At 42.7% G+C, this 22,931-nt stretch overlaps 1 protein-coding gene across 1 annotated transcript in view; it reads left to right on the forward strand.

Moving 5' to 3' along the window:
- Positions 1 to 22,931, forward strand: part of KIF5C (kinesin family member 5C) — a 163,887-nt gene that overhangs the window by 107,004 nt on the left and 33,952 nt on the right. The window contains exons 12-17 of the mRNA XM_018062660.1: positions 1,369 to 1,544; positions 7,012 to 7,080; positions 8,715 to 8,921; positions 11,085 to 11,231; positions 17,733 to 17,921; positions 21,281 to 21,398. Coding sequence (XP_017918149.1) covers positions 1,369 to 1,544; positions 7,012 to 7,080; positions 8,715 to 8,921; positions 11,085 to 11,231; positions 17,733 to 17,921; positions 21,281 to 21,398 — 906 coding nt within the window. The remainder of the gene's footprint in view (positions 1 to 1,368; positions 1,545 to 7,011; positions 7,081 to 8,714; positions 8,922 to 11,084; positions 11,232 to 17,732; positions 17,922 to 21,280; positions 21,399 to 22,931) is intronic.

The following is a 22,931-nucleotide window of genomic DNA, read 5'->3' on the forward strand; positions in this document are numbered from 1 at the left end:
TCAAATGGAACTGTGATATCAAGGTGAAATCACTGAGTGTTAGTTTTGTTTGAGCTGGAGGCCTATGGTACCATTTTGTGATTATCGAGTGAGATAACGGAGTCTTAAGCAATAAAGCTAACCCGTCACAAAGTGCTTTGTTTATATTGAGATAAATGTCCACGGTCAGTGTTCAGGGGTTTCCCGAGATGTGATGTACACTGTTCATGAAGCCATGGATTAGGAGTTAAGTTCTGCCATCTGTCTTTGGGTGCCTTTTGTTGTTGTTTTTTCTTTGAGAAATTCCCTCTGGCTCCGGACAGTTTTCCTGGGGAATTTCCACAGAATACATTTTACGGGCTGAGAACTGGGTGAGGCCTGGAACGTTGCAGACACTCACTGATTGTAGCAAATTGAGTGTGAAGCTGATGGTAAACATTGTGATGGAAAAGTATGTTTGGTTTTGATTTGCTTTCCAAGTAGATATTTAAGCTGAGCTGAGTGCTTTCCATAGACTCCGTTTTTGCAGTCTGTCTTTGCGAGGTGGTTTTCTGGTTGGGGATAGCCCTTGGCCGGTTTAAGAGCTTCCCCTTTTCGCTCAGTTTGCACGGTCACATTTGGTACCGTTTCCTTCGAAGGCACCAACAATGCTCCTCTGCAGATTGAGAAGCAGGAAGGAGTCTGCATGGTGTTCTCGGTGGGCTGCTGCTTCTTTCCCGGGACTACCTGATATCACAGGAGATTATTCTATTTGAACTCTCCAGTCCGCCAATTAACTCTGACTTCCTGGGGGAGAGAGTGGTAGTGGAAATGTGTGTGTGTGTGTGTGTGTAATGTCAGTCAGAGTTCCTGGGTCCTGGGGCCACCCCAACTTCCTCCTTCAGAGTCAGGGATTCTCAAAGCGTGAATATTTGGGCCCTACAGTGTTCCGTTAACAATGGTGAATTTGTTCCTTGACTTGGCTGTTGCTGTTAATGAAACAGTAACCTAATTAATTGTAACTAGAGTGCCTCAGAGGTCTGCTTCCCTTTGAATCCATCACCAAAGAGAACATGATTCTAGTAAAGCCCCAGCATATTCCTCAACAAAAGAAAAATGTTTGCAAAAAATTCTGGGTATCGCTGCAAAGTTGGATTCGTTGAGAGCTTGCATGGTTGATGGAGCCAGTTTACATCAGGAGCAAGGGGGTGTTACATAATCTTCCTCCTTATACTCGTTTTGGTCAATTAACTACGACCTTTCTTGTCAAACGACAAACTATTAACTTTAAACAGCTCCTCATTGTGTCCTTTGTGTCTTTTTCATGGAGTGACTATTTCTGTAACTTTTTCTGGAGGGCTGCATGCTAAATTTCTTCAATGCCTAACTCCTCTTGGCTGTGCTTTGCAGGAGAAGCTGTGCCTGAGGATGAACAGATCAGTGCCAAGGACCAGAAGAGTCTAGAGCCCTGTGATAACACGCCCATCATAGACAACATTGCTCCTGTGGTTGCTGGCATCTCTGCAGAGGAGAAGGAGAAGTACGATGAGGAGATCTCCAGTCTCTACCGACAACTGGATGATAAGGTCTGTGGTCAGAGTTTATAGACCTCACACTGGTACAAAAGCTAAAGGTAGCAGGTCCTAGACTTACTGGCTGGAAGTAGCTCAAGCCCCATGCAACCTGATGTAAGACTGAAGACTGACGTTTATGTCAGGTTTCCTAATGCTTGCCCTCGCTCTTTATTGGGCTGTTGTGTGCTAAGTCGCCTCAGTCCTGTCTGACTCTTTGCGACCCCGTGGACTGTAGCCCACCAGGCTTCTCTGTCCCTGGGATTCTCCAGGCAAGAATACTAGAGTGGGGATGCCAGGCCCTCCTCCAGGGGATCTTCCTGACCCAAGGATTGAACCAGCATCTCTTACGTCTCCTGCATTGGGCGACGGGTTCTTCACCACTAGCGCCACTGGGGGAACTGGATTCACGGGGAATGGAAACTTTCATGGGAATTTGATTGAAAGATTGGCCTCGGCAGACAGAATCTTCACATCTAGAAACTGGATGGGACCTTATCATAGCATGAGGGTGGAGGGTGAGTGAACTTTGTTTAATTCTCCCTTCTTTTCTTCTCTGGGCTTGTCTGTCACCTCTTGGAAATTCCAGCAGTGTCCCAGCTCTAGAGGCAAAGGTGGTGGCTCCCAAAACTCAAGTGTGCACTTTGATCATGTAGCTCTAAGGTCCTGGAATGAGGAGCCGGTAATAGCATCAGAAAGGGGCATCCTCTTGAATGAAGTCGTTTGGATATGCTGATTAGGGATGTCCAATTTCTTGACAGACTTTTGGGACTCAAAGAATCCTGTCAGTGCACAAACTGGAATAAAGGAAGAGAGATCTTGGAGGACACTGTCTCACTCATCCCCAGTGAAGGTCAGGTTAGGAATCCCAGAGGCAAAGGAAATTAAATTGATGTTTCACGTGACCTTGGCATATTGCCCTTGGAATGCTTAAATCCTTTCAGTTCATTTCATCTGGGTTGCTGGTATTTTTAATCTGATTTCATCTTTCCTGCTGTGGTTCAGCTCAGAGTGCTTGGGGACACCTCTGGCTTGGATAGAACAGCTTTGTTATGTTAACGTTGTCATTAATCTTACAAGCCTCTTTCTTCTGAGTAAAGCTCAGAGTCTGGTCTCACCTTTACAAGGGAAATGTGACTGCTTGCCCTAAGGAAGCTGGTTCTCTTTGTGCTTGTGGCTCTGGGAGTTTGCATTATACAGTGTTAAACTGGGGTCACCTTACCCTTTGGGTGACATATTTAATAAGATATTCGTGCTGTGAGAGCTGGATTAATTACTTTTTAGGCTGTAGACATACTGTTACCCTTCTCTTTCTACCCAGGTATTTAATGTAAAACCTCAAACAAAGTGAGAGAAAAGGGAGATCAATAAGTAAGTGAGCAGTCTCTGTGGATTTTTTTGTTTCTCCAAAGAAATGTTACTGTTGAAGCATATTGCAATTATTTTCTCTCATTTAGAATTGAAGGGTTCATTTTTAGTATCCCCAAAGAATCCTGGATGTGGGGTCATAACCTGATTCTGCCCTCTGTTCTCTACAAATAGAAACCAAACATGGTTGGAATTGGGATCTTTTTACCCTGGTAGCATGAGGATTTTTCATGGATCTGAGAAAACTTTAGGGTCTTGAATTGGGCATCTGAAATGTAGGCAATGCCAGGCCTTGGCAGTTTTCAGTTGGTAGCTGGCAGAACTGACCCTGGAGCTCTGCCTCCTAATTCCTAGCCTAGGACATTTTCTGTCATATTCCTTTCCTTTAGTGTATGTTTTGAAAACCCTGGTAAGCATACATTTTGAGATTAGCATTTGTGGTCCATCACAGGGTGATGCTGAGAGATCTGGGAAAGGACTTGAGCCCCAAAGCCTCAGCTTGGCTGGGGGACACTGAAGCTTGTCATGCCATTTGTATCTCTACCCATGGATGGCCTGGGTATGTCTTATCAGGTGTCATTTTTATTTGTCTGCCTTTTAAAGTTCTAGAAGCTATTTCATGCTTCTGATGATGCTGATGGTTTGATACTTTTAAGAATACATGAGTTGGGACAGGGCACCTTCATAGATGATTAGTGGCAGTGCTGAAAGTATCTAGGTTTAGATAAGATGCTAGCCCAGGGTGCTTAGATGACTTACATTGCCTGGAGGTGGCAGAGCTACAATGAGCTTACGCATCTTCTGACTCCCAGTCCAGTGCTCATCCTATTTTGGCTTCAGCCCTTGAAATGAGGAACTTGTCAGTCCTAATGAATTTGTCTTGAATGTGCTGGAAGAAAGATTCTATGTGCTCTTCTTCCCGCTTCCCCCTCTGTCCCTCTGTGCTGCCCCTCCGTGCTGCCCCTCCAGGGGTCGAAGGACAGGTGCTTTTCTAAGGCAGGGCTGTGTGATGGAAAAGCAGGGACTTTAGAGTCAGTCCTGTGGCTTAACAATGTTGAGACCTGGGCTGATGACCCATCTGCTGAAGTTGTTTTTCTTATCTGCAACATGGAGCTCACATCTGTTACTTCAGAAGGTTGCATTGTGGAGTAAACGATTCTAGGACATAGCTGCTGCTGCTGCTGCTAAGTCACTTCAGTCGTGTCCAACTCTGTGTGACCCCATAGATGGCAGCCCACCAGGCTCCTCCGTCCCTGGGATTCTCCAGGCAAGAACACTGGAGTGGGTTGCCATTTCCTTCTCCAGTGCATGAAAGTGAAAAGTGAAAGTGAAGTCGCTCAGTCACGTCCGACTCTTCGCGACCCCATGGACTGCAGCCCACCAGGCTCCCCCGTCCATGGGATTTTCCAGGCAAGAGTACTGGAGTGGGGTGCCATTGCCTTCTCCGCTAGGACATAGCAGATGCCACTAAATATTAGTTTCTTTCTTTTCTATCTCCTCCCTTTCTGTTTGTTTAAGGGAGAAGCCACATGATGGGGGTATCCGAGGGTGGTGGTGCAGAGGTGGGCTAAGAGCAGAGTTGTTAAGACAGGCAGTTTGGCACCGGCACTGTCTCTGATTCCCCATCACCTCTCCAGAGCTTCTGTACTGATGGAGACGTAAGAGCAGAGCTAAGTGTAAGTAGGAGTTGAACTGATGGAATTCATTGAATCATTTCACTGAGTACCATTGCAACAAACACATCTTTGTCATTAAGGGAGACCAGTAACCTATTGACAACTCACTTATTTCAAATACCAGAATGTTTTCTGAAAAGTGCCTGCTAATCCATTATCCACAGACCAGATCTTAACAATTGGCATCAGAGTGAGCATGTATAAATACATTCTAAAAGATGCGCTTGAATGTATAGATATTGACTGCACAGCACATCTTCCTCTGAAAATTTTGAAAATTAAGAAAAAAAAAACACAACACAACAGACTATGCTAATTCCTTAGAGAAGTTTCCTTAAGAAAGGGTAAGTGTAGGTTTGGAAATGTCTCTGACATAAGCGATTCATGTTGTCATAATGTAGTCCTTGGTCGTCATCCTTTCCAGACAGGCTAAGGGCCCTTGATTTCTCCTGGTGCCTCAAACATAACCGTCTCTCAGCCCATCACCCATCAGGAGCGAGCCCACGTCATCAGGCTTTGAAATGAACACAGTATAAGAACAAAGGGCTTGAGCTACTATTCTGCCTCTCGTGATTTATGTCACTTGTAGCCATTGCTTATACGTCCTGGGGAAGAGGTGGCAGCTCTTCCATGTTAAACTTCTTGAGTCTTTTATGTTAAGTTGTTTAATATTTGTGCGCTGAGGAACATAAACACTAAAACCATTCCTGGTAACTGACATCCTAAGTTTATACAGTAGAAGAGAAAATATGTCCACATAATAATCTTCTAGTTGGGGAAATAACCTTTTTTTTGAGAGATTTCACTTACTATGGTATAATTTCCCTAATTCTCCTGCCAGAAATCTGACTTCAAGAGGAAAGCCATGAGTATTTTTTAGAACCATTAAAGAATTTTTAACTTGTAAAAAAATTTTCAAAACTTCAGGGTAAGATGTGCTATGGAGTCCATATCTATACATTCAAGTGCATCTCTTAGAACCTGTTGACACAGGCCTGATGCCAGCTGTTAAGATCTAGTCCATGGATAATAGATTTCTAAGCACTTTTCAGAAAACATTCTGGCATTTGAATTTTCCTATATATAAAATATAGTTGAGTTGGTGTTAAAAAGTTCAGTAGAAACATGATCTCCCTGAGCAGAGAAATAAGCCCAAAAGATGTTCTATACAAAGAAAAAGGAGACGCAGATCTCATAATATTAATGCTAGAATTTTCTTGCTCTGTGGAAAGCATCAGGCTGTGATAGTGGTTAATCTGATTTAAGAGGATGAACTGACATAACCGGACAGGCAGGAGAGTATCCTGGGGAAAACTGAGGACCTGCAACCCAGGCCCTTGAGTTTCCCCTCGAGCCCCCACTCTGGAAAAGGAGGACAGCGCACTACAGGTAGTTGTTTTAGGGGCTGCTGGTGGAAACACCTGGGCAGCTCCTGGCGCAAAGAGGAGCGCAGGACTACTGAACTGGACTGAACTCTGCTCCGGGTTTAGACCCCAGAAGCGTCATCACACAGGATGTTCTCTTGTTCCTAAGGTAGAGGCACGTGGGAAGCCGCGCTGTCTTTCTGCACAGGCTGCGCTTCACAGTTTCCTTTGAACTCATGAAAACCTTTGTAACCAAGACTGAATCTCACGCAGTTAGGTGCTGGCCGCCTGCCGCTTTGGACCACATCTAGGGAGGGGAGAGGTGGAGATGCTTACGCTGGGCCGTGCGAGGCGGCAGCTCCGGCTTTTGTGGCAGCAACACCTAGCGGCAGAAGCTGAGAGCAAGAAGAGCGAATTTAGTCTGTGGGGAGATCCTTTCCCACTTCAGTGACACACCAGAAACGAAGCAATCGTATTTCTGCATGCCAGCATCCTTGAGGTTTTTTCAGACTGGTAAGAAATTTAGCTCCTAATCAAAGGCAGCTCTCTAATGCCAAAGATTAATTCTCTAGTAAATGTTTCCTAGTCTAAGTAAGAGGTTTGAAGTGGAAATACTGGTCTCTTTCACCTGTCACATGGCCGTGTTCCCACTCACGGATGTGTTTGCAAGCTTCGGGACGTGTGCCTGTTACAGTACAAGTGGTTAGAGATTCACTCCCTAATTTTTTGAGCTAGGAATTCACTGTCAACATCTTTGAGTTGGAAGGGATAACTCCAGAGTCCCTTTCAGTTTCCAAGCCCTACATCGCTAATTTCTGGATGAGAAGGAATTGAGTTGAATGTGGAGGATATTGATTTCCCCAGAATATCTAAATGTTTCATCAGCTGAAAAAGATGGGTAAAGTGGTATTTGAACCAATCTCTCATCTGCGACGAGGCACCACACCATTTGCTTCATCTGATTAGCAAGCTTACAGCTGGCATCCTGGTATCTGACTGCCGTCCATCGAGAAACCAGGCTATCAAAAATGACATAACTAACCACAAAAAATTAAACATGATGTTTCGTTTCAGGATGATGAAATTAACCAACAGAGCCAGCTGGCTGAAAAGCTAAAGCAACAGATGTTGGATCAGGATGAGGTAAAGAATGCAATAAAATTTTTTTTTTTGCAAAGTTCTTTTATGATGTCTGTTGTGGCTATTCCAGAAATTTAATTTGCAAAGAGTTTTTTAAAAAAAAATCACTGAATCATGGAAATTTCTTGGTAGATTTCCTTTCAGTGGCTGCTAAAAGCTGATTTTAGCTGAATTTAGGAAGTAAATGTCTGACTTGGTGGAGCTCTAGGGTTTTGAGAGTAAGTAACTGGTTGCTACACAATCTATGAAGAGCAGAGACAGAGGAGCTTGGTAGTGGGGCAAGGATGATCCTACTTCCTCATACCCAGGGCCTAGCACTCCTGGTTCATTCCATTTCAGCCTTTTCTCAGCTTTGCAAATCAGGTAACTCAGGTCTTTGATATGCACCATGTTCTTGTGCTGTCTTGTAGGGAAAAAAATCCTCAGAGAACAAATGTAGACTGTAGAGAAGAGGAAAGCAACAGAAGACAGGGGTCCAAGCGCTGTGTTAGTATATATGTGATACACTTACAAGAAGGCAAATTTTTTTCAGTCTCTCCCTGGATGGCACTCAGTCCTCTAGTAGATGTCTTTATTACGTTGCATTTTTGCCAAGTATTTTGCAAACAGGAACCTAAGCAAAGAACAGATAGCCAATCTATCAAATATAGATGGTTCGTAATTCCCTTGCTGAGGGCCTAAGTATGTTTCCTCTTTTGTGCTTTAGGGTGTTTCCTGCTTTGTTGCTAAAATGCGATGGATTGGCTCATATGATACAGTTATAGCAAGTGGCTATGGTTCATGGCCCCGGTCCCACCCCTCTCATAGATGTAACACACTCTCTCACCATTTTCTTCTCTTCCTCTTTGTTGCCCGTCATCTCTTTAGGATAGTGATTATGCCCTCTGCGCAAACAGTCCTCTTGGCAGGAACCATATTTAATTGATTTTCCTCTTCACTGTAGTTGAGGCTTCCATTTGTTTAGTGCTGCCTGCCTTCTCCCTCCCATTCTGTGGCTGTGCATCTCCAGCTTGGTACAACTGCTGTGATAAGCTTTCCTTTTTGTTACAGTGAAGACTTACTATTTTTCTATGCTGTCAAGACAATCTCTGTTCACTATAGGCAAATCAGAAAATGCAGTAAGCACAAAAATAATGAAAGTATCCATAAAGTTAGTCACTCACTTTTTACTAGTATTAATGTGGAGGGCAAATTCTTCTGTAATCCATGATGAATATTAAGAAAAATTAGGGACTGCTCTTTTACACTGTTTTGATTGACTCTGAAATTGACCAGTTGACAATGTGAAAAAATGATAATAGTGAAAAGCCATGTAAGTATTATAGTCCTTGGAAATTACTTCTCCTCATCCTTTGTTCAACATGTGGAATAGCCAGTCAGCTAAAAAGTGTGATTCTTGATCTGTAATCAGTTCTTGGAATTAAGCTTATGCAGCTTTAAATACAAAAGAAACAGAAAGAAAGAGAAACATGTTTTCAAGACAACATGCTGTTTTTTCATTTAGCATATGGTTATATAGTACGGTTTCTAGTTATCCTGAGCTTTTTCAACTTATTTTCTCTAATCTTTGGGTAGAGCACTGAACATAAACCTTTGAACATTAGCGTCACCAATTCCATGCCATCTAATTTCCCCAGCTTTTAGCTTCCACGAGAAGAGACTACGAGAAGATTCAGGAGGAGCTGACACGGCTCCAGATTGAAAATGAGGCAGCCAAAGACGAGGTGAAAGAAGTTCTCCAGGCTCTGGAGGAGCTGGCTGTCAATTACGACCAGAAGTCGCAGGAAGTGGAGGACAAGACCAGGGCCAATGAGCAGCTGACAGACGAGCTGGCCCAGAAAACGGTTGGAGCATTTGTGTGTGGGAGCGGGCCTTCCTCGGGTGCTGTTCCTGTACTTCTGTTGATATTTACTGACAAGACACTACGTAGCACGGCACTTGGCTGAGTGGTTTTTCAGTGTTAGGCGCAGATGCATTCTGTGAATCCTCCAGTGACTGAAGTAGTTTGTGTGAGTGACTTGTCACTTGCCCCAGATCTTCATGTCAGGTCTGTTTTATATCGGGGATTTGTAACACCAGAAGTGATGCCTTATAGGATACTCAAGAAAGTGCAGACTTTGGAGCCAGAAAAATCCTAGTTAGAAATCTGACTTTAACTGTTAAGCCTTAGTCGAGACATGAATACTTCAGTGTTCATTTCCTTATCTGTAAAAATGGTGATAGTAACATGTTCCTTTCAGGGTATGGGAATTAGTGACAGTTTACATAAAACACTTAGCGTGGACCTGTGCATCACGCTACAGTATCAGCAAATAAATCCCCAAATACTGTATTGACAGGGGAGCGTGCAAGGCATGGAGTCCACTCTTCCTATTTACACCTTCCTGAATGTAGCCCATTCCTTCCCCAGCGCTGCTTGTCCTCGCCTAGGACCTAGCTGTCCTGGTTTCTCTGTTGTCCTGTTTTTCAGCTAGTGCTTCGATCTGCACGCTTCCTAATTTTCAGATTCTCCCAGTGAGAGATACTGCTGGTTCTGCACAGGGAGCTAGTGGCAGACGGCCAGTGAGCATTTGGTGAGGTGGCTGCTGGTGGAACATGTCCATTTTTCCTTTTTCTACTTGGAAGATGGGCGGTGGGCAGCCGAGTGGCTGTAACCAGCTGCCCTTGGCACCTCAGTCCAATGGCCTGGTGTCATGGGATTGTGCCCAGTCTGCTTGGTGGAAAACCACCATCCTCCCAGCAAGGGGAAGTAGCAGATGGTGCAGGAAAGCGCCGATCTGTTGACCGTAGATGCTGCGGATGGAAAACGCTGCTTATTCCATACATTCAGCTGCATGTAGGAAGGCTTTTCAATGTTTCCCAAGATAGGAACTACTGCTTCTGTGGATTTTGAAAACAAAATGAAATAAGCAGTGGCAGTGCCTAAATAAAAACAAAAATGAAAAATAGAAAAACAAAGCAGAAGTTACATAGGAAATAAGGAGACTTAGATTTCTCGGGGCTTACTGTTTTCTGCAGGATTTTTTAACTAGTCTGTGGTGCTTCCCAAAACAATGAAACATTTTCCATGATACAAGTTTTATTTTCTGTCAGACCAAAGTACTACTAGACTAGTTTAGGGTACTATTTTTAGTTTGATTATTAAGAAATACTCGAGTAAAATAGTTGCATATGGAAGAATTACATAAATGTCTTTGCATTAACCTTTACAGTTCTATAATTTATGCAGATTATTTTCTGTTTTGGCTGAGTTAATACCAAGAAACCAAAAGATGGCAAATTTGTTGATGTTGAGAGTTTGTTAAATTAGGTAGTTAAAAATACATGCATATTGGTAGCATACATGAAGAATGGGAAAGGGATGGATTTGTTAATGTTTGGTAGTAAAATGGGGCTTCTGGTATGTATAATTAGAAGCTATGTATATTTAGAAGCCATCTCCTGTTGAACCAGACTAAATTTGAAATGTGATGAAGAGTGTCCAGTTCTGGTTCACTTGAAGATGGAAAGACTTTTTCTTGGTTGTTCTCTGAACTCATTAATGTCCCTTTGGGCCTTCCAGACCCATCTGTTATGAAGTCAGATGGGAATTTGGAAGTGGTCCCAGGGAGCAGGTTTGTTTGGAAGTGGAGGTGGAGACGTTTGCAGGTATGTTTATATCCTGAAGAATGTGGACTGAAACAGAACATCTGGTAGGTCGGATTAGATGTGATTACACATTGTAAACATAAGGACTCCTTTTGAGCTTTATTTGTTTTTAATAACTTATTCCACTCACCTGGAAATTATCATCTGGTATGCAGACAAATGACATATCAGGCCAAGACAACTTCCTCTTCTTATCAGAGAATGCAGAGCTATACCATAGTTTGGCTTAAAAGGACTCCTGCCGAAATTACCTGAAAGGATAAAAGAACTCCACCCTACATGATATTATTCTTGATGACACTGTGTGTATGAAATTGACGGGTGGCCCTTTAAATCTGTTGTTAAAATGTGTATTTCAGACTACACTGACAACCACGCAGAGAGAACTGAGCCAGCTGCAGGAGCTTAGCAATCATCAGAAGAAAAGGGCCACCGAGATCCTGAATCTGCTGTTGAAGGATTTGGGGGAGATAGGAGGAATCATCGGTACCAACGACGTGAAGACTGTAAGCCAGCCCCTCTTTTATCCTCTCTACCTTCTCTTATAATGGCACGAGTCTGAGCAAGCAGAGTCTGTGTTTATTCTCCTAAGTATCCAGTGCTTAGCACGGTGTCTTGCATCTGCTGTGTGCTTGATCATATTTGAATGAATGAACGAAAAGCTGATTGAATGACTAAGTAAATGATTATTTTGGTTAAGGAGGAGAAAAGAAAAATTACCTTTCAGTTATAGGAAATGTCCTCAAATCTTGGTTGGCCTTCTGTGAGTTGGTTTAGTCCTCAGGATTACATGCCAATGTCACAGAGCTTTGGGACTGGATAGGTTAAACAAAAGTTCTACTCAGAAATGTTTCTCCTTTTTTTTTCTTTTTAAGTTATCTATTTATTTTTGGCTGTACTGGGTCTTTTTTGCTGTGCGTGGGTTTTCTCTAGTGCAGCGAGCGGGGGTTACTTTCTGGTTGTAGTCCACAGACTCTAGGTGCATAGGCTTCAGGAGTTGTGGCCCACAGGCTTAGCTGCCCTGCAGCATGCGGGATCTTCCTGGACCAGGACTGAACCCATGTTCCTGAATTGCAAAGTGGTCTCAAGCAGTGGACCACCATGGAAGCCCTCTCCTTTTCTATGAAAATACAACAGAATGAAGGTCCCCAATCAATCAGTATGAGTTAGGAAAGATTTCAGCTGGAAATAAGAGGATTCTAACGGTGGCTTAATAAAATAAAGCCATGTTTATTATTCACAGTATAAGAAGTCTAGAGTCTTGTTATTCAAGTTGTGGTCTGCATCACCTGGGAACTTGTTCTAACTAGAGACTCCTAGGCCCACCTCAGGCCTACTGAATTAGAAGCTGCATTTTAACAAGAATCCCCAGGTCATTCCTATGCTTCTTGAAGTTTTAGAAGAAACTTTTGGTGCAGGATCTCAACAACGTCAAGGATCCAGGTCTTTATTTTCTTTCTGTTTTCCTCAGCCTCATCTGTAGATTTTTGTCTCTTGGTAGCAAGATAGCTTCTGTAGCACCAATCATCATATCCGAAGCAGGACAGGCTGTAAAGCCAGACAGCTTTCATCCAGGAGAGAACTATATCCCCAGAAATCCCCAAAGGCATCCCCTTATACTTTAAAGAGGCCAGAATTGGGTCACATGGTCACCCCAAGCTTCAAGGGAAGCTGGGAGAGCAAAGAGAAATAGTTTTACTACAATGGGCTTAAACCAACCATGATTAACCCCGGGAGTGGTGTACATTAGTGCCATTGATAGCAAAGTTATAAGGGATGTGGCATAAAGTTGTCTATGAGTTTAGGAGTACAGGGAAATGAGAGTAAATACTGCCATCAATCAGGAACAGTTTGCCACAAAATAGACAGGGCATTGAAAAAATGAGTGACATCAAACAAAATAGCTCTCTTGAGGTATAATTGATATAAAATAAGCTGCATGTATTTATTTATTTGACTGTGGTAGGTCTTAGTCGCCACAGGTAGGATCTCAGTTTTGGCATGCAGGGTCTTGTTCCCAGCCAGGACCCCCTGCATTGGGAGTGTGGAGTCTTACCCACTGGGCTACCAGGGAAGTCCCAGCTGCACATGTATACAGTTTGAGAAGTTTTGACATATGTGTACATTCATGAAACCATCATCCCCACAATAAGATAATGAGCATGTCTGCCACCTTCAAAAGTATGCGGGGCTATTTCTGGTCTCTAGTCTATTTCAGCGATCTGATCTTGATACCAGTACCATACTATTTTGATGATTGTTGTTGTTGTTCAGTTAATTACTGTAGGTTTATATGAACTCAAGGCCTTCTGTGGAGTAGCCATTGATAAACGTGTGTGTATTTTATCAAGCCAGGGAATAGTACTATAGTATTAAACTTCTACCTCAAAGGTTAAAACCAAATTCTTGGAGTTTAGCCTGTTAGCCTTTAAAAGGCCGAATTATACTTCAGACTGCTTTGGAGGAACACTCAGGTTTTGAGTTGGAATTGTTAAATACTAGACAGGCCTCCCGAAATTAGTTTTGTTTATGGACATTTCTGGGAACCATTGAAAGCTCTTCTTAGGTGGTATAACAGATCGAGGTTTAGAGCATATGACCTCTTATAAACCCAATCATTCTTTCATAGAACCTCTGTTGTAGCTGAATATTTAATGAATCTTTGCAAACGAATCTAATTTTAGCATAGAATTCTCCGGTACTATAAGATTAACTATAAGATTAAGTTCCAGTTCGGTGATTTTATATTTGAGGATTTATTTTTAGACGCATATGTTGGTGTTGAGCTATAAACTTCTAAGTTTGGGGTGATTAAATGGTCCTTGCAATATGAAGGTACAGTTGATTTATGGGAAGTTGGTGCCTGCTGCTGATAATGATAAAGGAAGATATTTTTATGCCAAGTTCTAAAATAGAGCTGATGAAAAATGCTAATGAAATCAAGGAGTATCTGGGTACTTTGGAATTTAAAAAGAAAGAGTCCTTACCTTTGGGAATATGAAGTATGATTGAGATTATTTTTAAGTACTTTGAATATTTTTAAGATATCTTTGAATTCCAGACATTGGATGCCCTAGTTAATTTCATTGATAACTTTCACTTAGATAGCATCATATTCTTAATCACTCTGGTTTTTTCTTACAATTATGATTTAGTTTGTAATTATAAGCAAAAAAATTCATCATGGCAATGAGCATTAAAGGAGAGTAATTATGTGACTTTGGGCAAGTTACTTTATTTATCTGGGTTTCATATTCCTAATTTGTAAAATGATAAGATGAGTCCAGATTATCTTGAAGATGGTCAGCTCAGGAACTGCATGAGTTATGCATCTATTTCTTAAATCTATCATTGTGGGTACAGATGCTTTTCTTATTGGCGATGAGTATTCAGTTGATATAATTCTTTTGATCTAAAAAATGAGATCAAGGAAATCTTTTTTGGTGATCTTGTGTTTTTATTCCTAAAAATCCTATTCAGTCCCCCTGGTAGTGTTCTGGGGCGAGAGGGAAAGATGGCTGCCGGAGTCTCTCTCAGCCATCAGTTCTAGGATACAGCAGGCCTAAACAGCAAAGAAACAGAAGAACTCATATTTCTCCAGCTCGGTCATGTCTGGGGGCATTTTCAGAGTCCAGGAAATACTTAAGTCAACAGAGCAAGATGAGAGCAGCAAATGACAAGATGAGCCTGTGTTGGCTTCATCCAGGCTTATTAGTGAGCCTCCTCTTTTCATGTTCCAACGTCACCGGTCTTTCCTTAAGGCAGAGGTTTCCAGATTTCTAGCCACAAGCAGAATAACAAGTTGAGGTTGAGTAAACGAAATGGATTGGATTAGCTGCCTAGTTTTCTTCGGACCTCAGGTCTAGCTGAGATGCAGGTGAAGAAATTCAAGCAGGTGACAGAGACCCTGGGCCCCGCCTCCATGAGGGACCTGGCTGTGGCTGGACCAGAGATGCAGATAAAACCGTTCCGGATCCTGGGCCTGAAGTCAGCCTTCATCACCGATAGCTCCCTTCTCATCAACTTCTTCAGCACAGCCTGGGGTCTGCTGGGGCTACGGTGTGACTTCCAGTCCCCACAGAATGGTGGCTGGGGTCCTCACCTCCAAGAGTGCTTGTTTCTTCATTCCCCTCCTGCTCCTCAGCCTCTGGGAAGCAACTTTATCATACCTTGGCTCTGTGCTGCACTTGTAAATAAAACTGACATTTCTAGACGCCTTTTCTTTTTTTTTTTAAACTGGGCTTCATTCCCTGGCCTGATTGGCTGCTGCTTGACAACCGACCAGAGCCCATAGCCGCTTTTTCTAATAGGGATTTTTTAAGTCCCGTTATGACTTTGTAGGGCTTCACTGGTGGCTCAAGCAGTAAAGAATCTCCCCGTGATGCAGGAGACACGGGAGATGGGGGCTTGATCCCTGAACTGGGAAGATCCTCTGGAGAAGGAAATTGCAACCCACTCCTGTATCCTTGCCTGAAGAATCCCATGGACAGAGGAGCCAGGCGGGCTGCAGTCCATGAGGTCACAAAAGAGTTGGACACAACTGAGTGACTAAACAGCAACAACAAGTGACTTTCTAGGTCTTAGAATGTGAACAGTCACTTCACTTACTTTTTACTTGGCCTAGAAATGACAGCTTGGATGACTGCAGCATGCTCTAGAGACGTGGGTGAGGGTGATTCCTATACAGGCAAGATGGAAGGGGGAGGCAGTCTCTTCTGCTGAATTAGCCATCCACACTGGGCCTCATGGTCTAGTACATACGTTCCAGTCACTGTTAGACCCAGAGGAGAGTTATTAAATAAGCCTACAGCAGCAAACTCTGATTCTCCTTTCTAAAATAACAGTATACTGGAATTACTGAAAACTCTGAAGTTATATGATTACATATATGAGCTTGTAAGTGGTAAGAAACCTTGCAGTTAATATTTGCTTGGAGTACTGTTTTTTTTTTTTTTTTTTCCCCATCAGGTGTAGATTCAAAATCTCCTTTTTGACCTCCTAGAATAAGTATAGGCTTCAGAAGTTATGGTTCTGGTTTGAGGGAAGAAATACCCAGTTCTCACTTTGGAGAATGTCCATTCTTATAATTTATTTTTTTTCTACTCATCTCCAGTTCAGATGTCACCTGGGCATAGAACACAATGTGCCCTCAGCTGAAGAATGTCTTAGAGGAGGAGGGGTTGCTTCCTTCCCACGACACCCTAACTCGGTTCAGCAATGTTCTCACCCCCAGGAGCTGGTATAGGCTGTGAATTCCACACAAAAGAGATGGATGTCCTCTTACCTTTATACAGAAAGACAATACACAGGGCACACTTGGTCAGGCTAAAGAATGAGTTTCTCATCTCTGTACCATGTTGGACCGATCACCAAGGCACAAGGATAAAACTGAACTTAAAGATTGTGGGGTTTTCTCATCTGTTATCTCCACGATACTGGATTATGAAAGAAGTGTAATGAGTGGATTTGGTAGGCAAATCGCTGGCAGTCAGAAGTGTAACTATTAGGAAGAACCTCCATTAAAGTAAGGGGCTTCCCTGGTGGCTTAGCTGGTAAAGAATCTGCCTGCAATGCGGGAGACCTGGGTTTGATCCCTGGGTTGGGAAGATCCCCTGGAGAAGGGAACGGCAACCCACTCCAGTATTCTGGCCGGGAGAGTCCCATGGACTGTATTGTCCATGGGGTCGCAGAGGGTCGCAGAGGGTCGGAAGGGACTGAGAGACTTTCACTTTCGCTTCTGTTCAAGTAGGATGGAGTCAGATGTTGATAATTGTGGATTTTCTTGCTGTGAACCTGGACTCTGCATTGTGTTGATTGACCCTGAGACATTTAGCAACATTGTTGGGGAATTTTTAGGGGAAGGTTGACACCAGATTTTAGGCACTCAGCACTGTCCTGTGTACTTTTTACCTGCTGCCAATTTTCAGGGTTGATAGACCACTACCGTGTTCATAACTCTTAAATGTTTACTGAAAAAAATAGTCATACGATGAGCTAATGACAGCAATAATGACAAAAGTGGGCAGATGGAGTGTATTGTGAAACATCAAAAAAACAGAGTTGGAATCACTGTCTTAAACTGAAGCCTCTGTTCGTGGGATGGGTACTGGAGAGGGCTCTTGTTTTCTCCTGAGGTGCTAGGGTGCCCTCTGGTGGTTAAACAAAATATTCGCAGTTACTTTGCTCCTCAAGGCTATCTCTGCATCTCAGCAAGTGGGTTTCTATCCCAAGTATCTTGCTGCATTATATGTATCCTGTAGAGCTCTGAAAATTAGACAACAAATATGAGATAGTAGAAGAATTCTTATTGTCAGAATCTTTTCTTCTAAAGGTGAATTTAAACCGTTATTCTCAGGTGATCATAACTAAGCGAGATCCCTGTGTGCAGGCAGGTAGGGGCAAGGAAACATTGGTCATAATGAGAAGTCATGCAGGAAAACTTTCATCCAGAGCTGTTTCTAGTGATAACATGTTCTTGTTCATTAGATTCTTTAATTGAGAACCATATAGAGAATCCTCTGTATTTCAACCTTTGCTTATAGAAACATGTTCAAGCTCTTAGACTGCTTGTTTCTCTGGATAACAGACTGTAGAGAACATAATTGAAGTTTTGAATGATTTCTTTTGGGACTCCGGATCACCTTTAGGAACACTGGGTTTTGCTGCCCTTCCAGAAATGTAAGGAACACCTCTTCAGAGTTATCTCTTTTTAAAATTTCAATATTTTTTCTACTGATATCATCTCTTTCATTCTAGAAAATCAATTGTAATGAAAAACCTGGTTAATTGAAGATTATATTAATTGAGGTTTTTCACTGGAAGTTTTATCTGAGGTTTCAGAGAACGTCAGGTTGAACCTATAGTTCAGCTTGTGGTTCTCAGCTTGTGGTCCTGTGATTAGGGATTCTTAACCCAGAAATCCACAGACATCCCCATGGACAGGTTTCAGGGCCCTGTGAACTTCTGGCAGTCTTAGGCGTCATTGAGTGGTTCCCTCCTGTGCTCAGTTGGCAGATGTGAACGGAGTCATTGAAGAGGAATTCACCATGGCCCGGCTGTACATCAGCAAGATGAAGTCGGAGGTCAAATCTCTGGTGAACCGCAGCAAACAGCTCGAGAGCGCCCAGATGGACTCCAACAGGAAGATGAATGCCAGCGAGCGGGAGCTGGCAGCCTGCCAGCTGCTCATCTCCCAGGTAGGCCACGCCTTTGTTCATTATGTCACACCCTTGTGCTCTGGAAATCTGTTTCCTCCATGCTCCTACTAAGGCTGTTGGTACCTAATAGGGACAACTGATGGACTTATCCATGGCCTCCCAGGCAGTGACCGGCCAGGCTTATTCTTAAGGCTAGGTTTAGTTGTACAAATTACATGAATTACCTTCAGTCTTTTTTTTAAGGGATGTATCTACATATCTTTATCTAGCTATTTACAAATAAGTAGGTAGGTAGATAGGTAGGATAGATAGTGATGTATAATGAATGGAAAAGATTCAGTTCAGTTCAGTGGTCAGTGGTACCCGACTCTTTGCCACCCCATGGGCTGCTGCATGCCAGGCTTCCCTGGAAAAGTGGAAAAGATTGGGTGGCACCTAAAACACGTCTCAGCTAAGGCAGCATTCTTTGATCTTCTAATCTCTACCACAGATCCAGTTTAATATGGGACAATAGAAACTGCCGCCACCACCAGTATGGCAGTAGCAGGAAACATTTTACTGAGTGCTTACAGTGCCCTGTATACTGTGTTAAGTACTTTACATGCAACCTCTCACTTGATCTTTAGAAAAATTCTGATAGGCAGGTGTTATGATTGCCCTTGCTTTTTAGATAAGGAGAATGAGACTTGAAAGATTAAATATACTGTCCAGACTCAGATAGCCAGTGAAAGGCAGAGCTGGCACTCAAACCTTTGTGTGGGAACTCAAAGCCTTGCAGGGATTTTCAAGCCCCAGTGATAAGGTACTCTTCTGTCCATTAGAAAGCATTTTCATTTTAGCATGGTGGTTTCAGAAAACAGCAGCCTTGTTTCTGGTCTGCCACTGCACCTGAGGCTGGTGTTTGGGTTTGAGGCTTCTGTGAGTGGTCCAGTGTGTGCTGCTCACTGCCTCAGTCCAGGCATTGAAATAGCTAGAGTCGTTTGGGGAGAGCAGATACCAGCGTGTAATGGCACATCTGACAGTGCTGAGAAGCAGACGAAAGCATACTTCATCCTGTATGCTTTTAAACAGAGGAATGTGTCATCATACAACCAGCCTCCTCACCTACTGTAATCATTTAAGAGATGCAAATTAAAGCGTAAAGTTTCCATTTGATAAATAACATAGTAAGCAAAGAAGTGTTTAAGAGACTAGTCAGTGCTGGTATGTAATAGTGAAACTTATATACATTGTTGAAAAAAGTATAATTTAGTTAGTCCCTTTGGAAAGCACCTTGGGAATCAAAAGCATAAGTATACTTTGGCCAGTAATTTCACTTATAGTTATAACATTTTTCATTGGTAATGAAAGTGAAGATTTTTCATTTCATATAGTATCATTCCCTGATTTAAAATATTAGCACTTATATGGACGATGTGGATTGCAGTATTACTTTTATTTTAATAAAATAAAATGGGTAACTATTTATTGAGAGACTAATAACATAAAGTTACATGGAAGAATATTATGCAGCTCTTACCAAAAATGTATGCAACCTAGTCATTTGGAAAGTATAATTATATCAAGTTAAATAAAAATGGAAATGCCGAGTGACAGATCTATGCTATACATTGCAACTTGGTAAAATATGCATTTGTATAGATAAGACCAGGAATATAGGGGGGAAATAGTTGATAGAGTGGTTTATGGGTGAAATTTATACTACTTTTCTGGGTTTGCTGGACTCTTTGACATTTTTATAATTTATGAAAATTGAGAAGAAGAACGATAAACATTAGGGCATAGTACACTTCAAGTCTAATTTCCAGGTCTCCTGTTACTCTGAGAGCATGTTCTTCTGAAGCACTCTGTCCCTAAGATTTGAAGGCCAACGCAAATGCACAGAGGCCCTGCGGCCCAAAGCCCACTGTCTTTCCTTCCATCTGGACACATCAGCCTTCACGTCCAAGTCAGGCCCCTTCCGCACGTTCTGTGAGCTGATGGGGCTGTGCAACTGTGTCAGCTGTAATCTATGTAAATGGATGATGGAAGCTGCACTGCTGCTCCTGGGGGTGACCTTAGGGTCATTAGAGTAAGGAGTTTCTAGTTTTCCAGACTCACTGTGATCTAGAAGAGGATGTGGGTTCCAAGTGGGCGTGCTCCCTTGGCATAGAACTTTGCTCGGTAGACTGGGGTACAGCCAGAGGACTGCCCAAGTGGGGTGCCCTGAAGTGTCAGGCCCAGGACTGGGGCCCCAGTTGCCCAGATCTTAAGAGTGACACACACTCAGGGTGTATGAGATTGGAGTCAAGAATATTAGGATGGTTTGGGGTTAAAGAATAACTGTGTTGGTTAGACAGTGCTTTCTGCATTAGCAACAAATACAGTTTTCCCTTAGGTGCTATTTTGTACTCTGCCACAGTTTACACAAAACCAAAGATTTAGTCATTGTTGCCTGGGGTTCAAAAGTAAGAAGAACCTTGTTTCTTTATTTTCTGACATGATCTAAGGAACCTGACAAAATATTTCTAGCTAAAATGCTATTATCTCCTTTGTTTATACTCATCCTTGTCACCAAAAGCTGTGCTTATAAAATATCTGCTCCAACAAAGTCCCATTTCCCAGAGGTTATTTCATTACATTAGAGCTCCATCTCCAGGGTCCTTCTGCCTAAATATGATCCGTGCAGATATGGGGGAGGAGGTGTCTGCATATTTCCATCTGCCTCGAGGTGACTGCTGTTCCTGTTCAGTCACAAGCTCTCATTCATTCATTTATTCCTTCACTCCATTATTATTTATTAATTCTACGTTTTCATGGAGCTAACAAGTAGAAAAAAATAGATGAATCAAATAGAAGTTAGGTGCTATAAGAAAATGTTGGGGCCCAAGTAAGAAGGATCCAGCCAGGCCCATGTCTGGCAGGGTGTTGGGGAGAGCTTCCTAGGGAGAGGAAAATGGAAACCAGGTCTCTGAAATAGTAATTGTTGTGCTTGAAAGGCAGAAAGTGTAAAGACATAATACTTGAGTTCCAAAGAAGAAATCCGAAGGTGCAGGTTCAAAGAATGAAGCCCACAGCCTTGACATTCTTCCAGCCCCTTTCTTTCCAGCAGACTCTGTTTTTTACAAAGAGGAAAACCAGCTTGGGCTTTGGTATTTCAGTTTAATAGATGGTAAGGAAGGACATGGTAAGGAAAGCCATGAGCAGGGGAATGAGGCAGAGAAGCACATGGGAGAAAGAAGACTGTCTTAGCCTGTAATCCCAGATCCCAAGCCAAGGGCAGAATAGCTCTGTTGGGACTCAAACAGAGGAGTCAAGAACTCCTCTTCTGTTGCGTTTTCCTGTTGGACAGTCCTGGGCCAGCCAGGATAATCACTCGCTAGTCATTCACAGCCCCCTTTCTGTTTGCTTGTTTAAAGCACGAAGCCAAGATCAAATCCCTGACGGACTACATGCAGAACATGGAGCAGAAGAGGAGACAGCTTGAAGAGTCCCAGGACTCGCTCAGTGAAGAGCTGGCCAAGCTCCGAGCCCAAGGTGAGCAATCGACCACTTTGCAGGTGTCCAGCGGTTGGCCTGAATCAGACACACTGTAGTTGGCTGGACTCTTGATGTTTAATTTTGCCCAATTAAACCATTTGTATGTCTACTGAAAACAGTGGCATAATTGGAGTGGGGTAGGGGGTAGAGAACCATCTAGAAGACTGCCCCTACCCCATATTGGCTTCTGTTTGCATTTCCCCTCAGTCCACCCTGCTGCCCAAGTCAGAATCCTCCCCTTCTTCACCTCCTGCCCCCACTCTGTCACCGAGGCCCGTCCATTCAGCCTGCCAGATGCCCCTCTGGTTCTGTGCGTCTCCAGCTTCCTTGTCACTGTCCTTCATCCTAATTAAGAATTGGCTCCGTTCATTGACCGAGGGGCAAAACCTGAGCATGTTTGAGGCTGGCCACTGTGCTGCATCCCAAGGGAGGATTCCAAAATCCAGTTCTACCTTATGTCCAGCCCCAGACCTCCAGCCTTTCCCTGCTGTCCTGTTGCGCTAAATATCAACTCTGAGCTTGCAGCCATAGTTCCCCTGCATCTTGCATCCTTTGAGCACACTCTGCCTTTTCCAGGCAGTCTCCTGACCTGTTTGTGGAAGAATGTGCTCAGCACATAGGAAGCACTCAATAAATATGAATAAATAGAAGAGATTCGAGAGAAGAGACTGGAAATGTAGAAACCAGGACAGAATTAATGATGTATGTGTTGTGGTGAAACGGGAACACACAGATCTTATGAGTTGCAAAGAAAGCTGGTAAAATCCCTTTGGGAAGCATTTTGAAAATACATATTAATCATGCTAACACTTTTCATACCTTTTACTCCTCAAATCTCAAATATTTGTTGCAGAATTCTCAAGAATTCATTGTTTATATTAGTGGGAAAAAAGGAAATCACCTAAATGTCCAACAGTTAAGTGAACTATGGTATGTGGTTTAAAAGAATAGGTTTTTTTTCATCTTGGAGATGAAATACATGAAGACCAAGCAACAGTGTTTACAATGCATTAGATTAAACATCATAATATGTAATTTTATCTTTACTGTGGTTATGACATTTAAAAATCAGTGGATACTTAGGTTTGAAGGCCTATAAAATTAATATTTGAAGGGAACATGGTTTTAGTAGGGTAACAGGATTGGTGACAATGTTATCCTTTTTTATTTATTGTTGTATTGTCTGTTTGCTCAGTAAATACATTTTGCTTCAAATGGCAATGTAAATTAACAAAAAAGGAGAAAACACCCACCCCTGCTATGACCTTGTAAGGTTTTCTTTATGAGATAAGGGATGTTGGGAATAGAATGCTCTACCCAAAAGCTGACATGGAAAAGAAGCTTTCCCTCTGGTCAGTGGCTTCTGCAGTGGTGCCACCGAGTGGAAACAAAATCAAAGCAAGAATAGCTGATGTCCACTAAAAAAGATGCATAACGTGAAAGTTGCGAGTTAAGTTTTATCTGGAGCGAAATGAGGACTGTAGCCCAGGAGACAGCACCTCAGACAGCTCTGAGAAAGTGCTCCAACAA

The sequence above is a fragment of the Capra hircus genome, chromosome 2, assembly GCF_001704415.2.
Source record: "Capra hircus breed San Clemente chromosome 2, ASM170441v1, whole genome shotgun sequence".
NCBI classification, from domain to species: Eukaryota; Metazoa; Chordata; class Mammalia; order Artiodactyla; family Bovidae; genus Capra; species Capra hircus.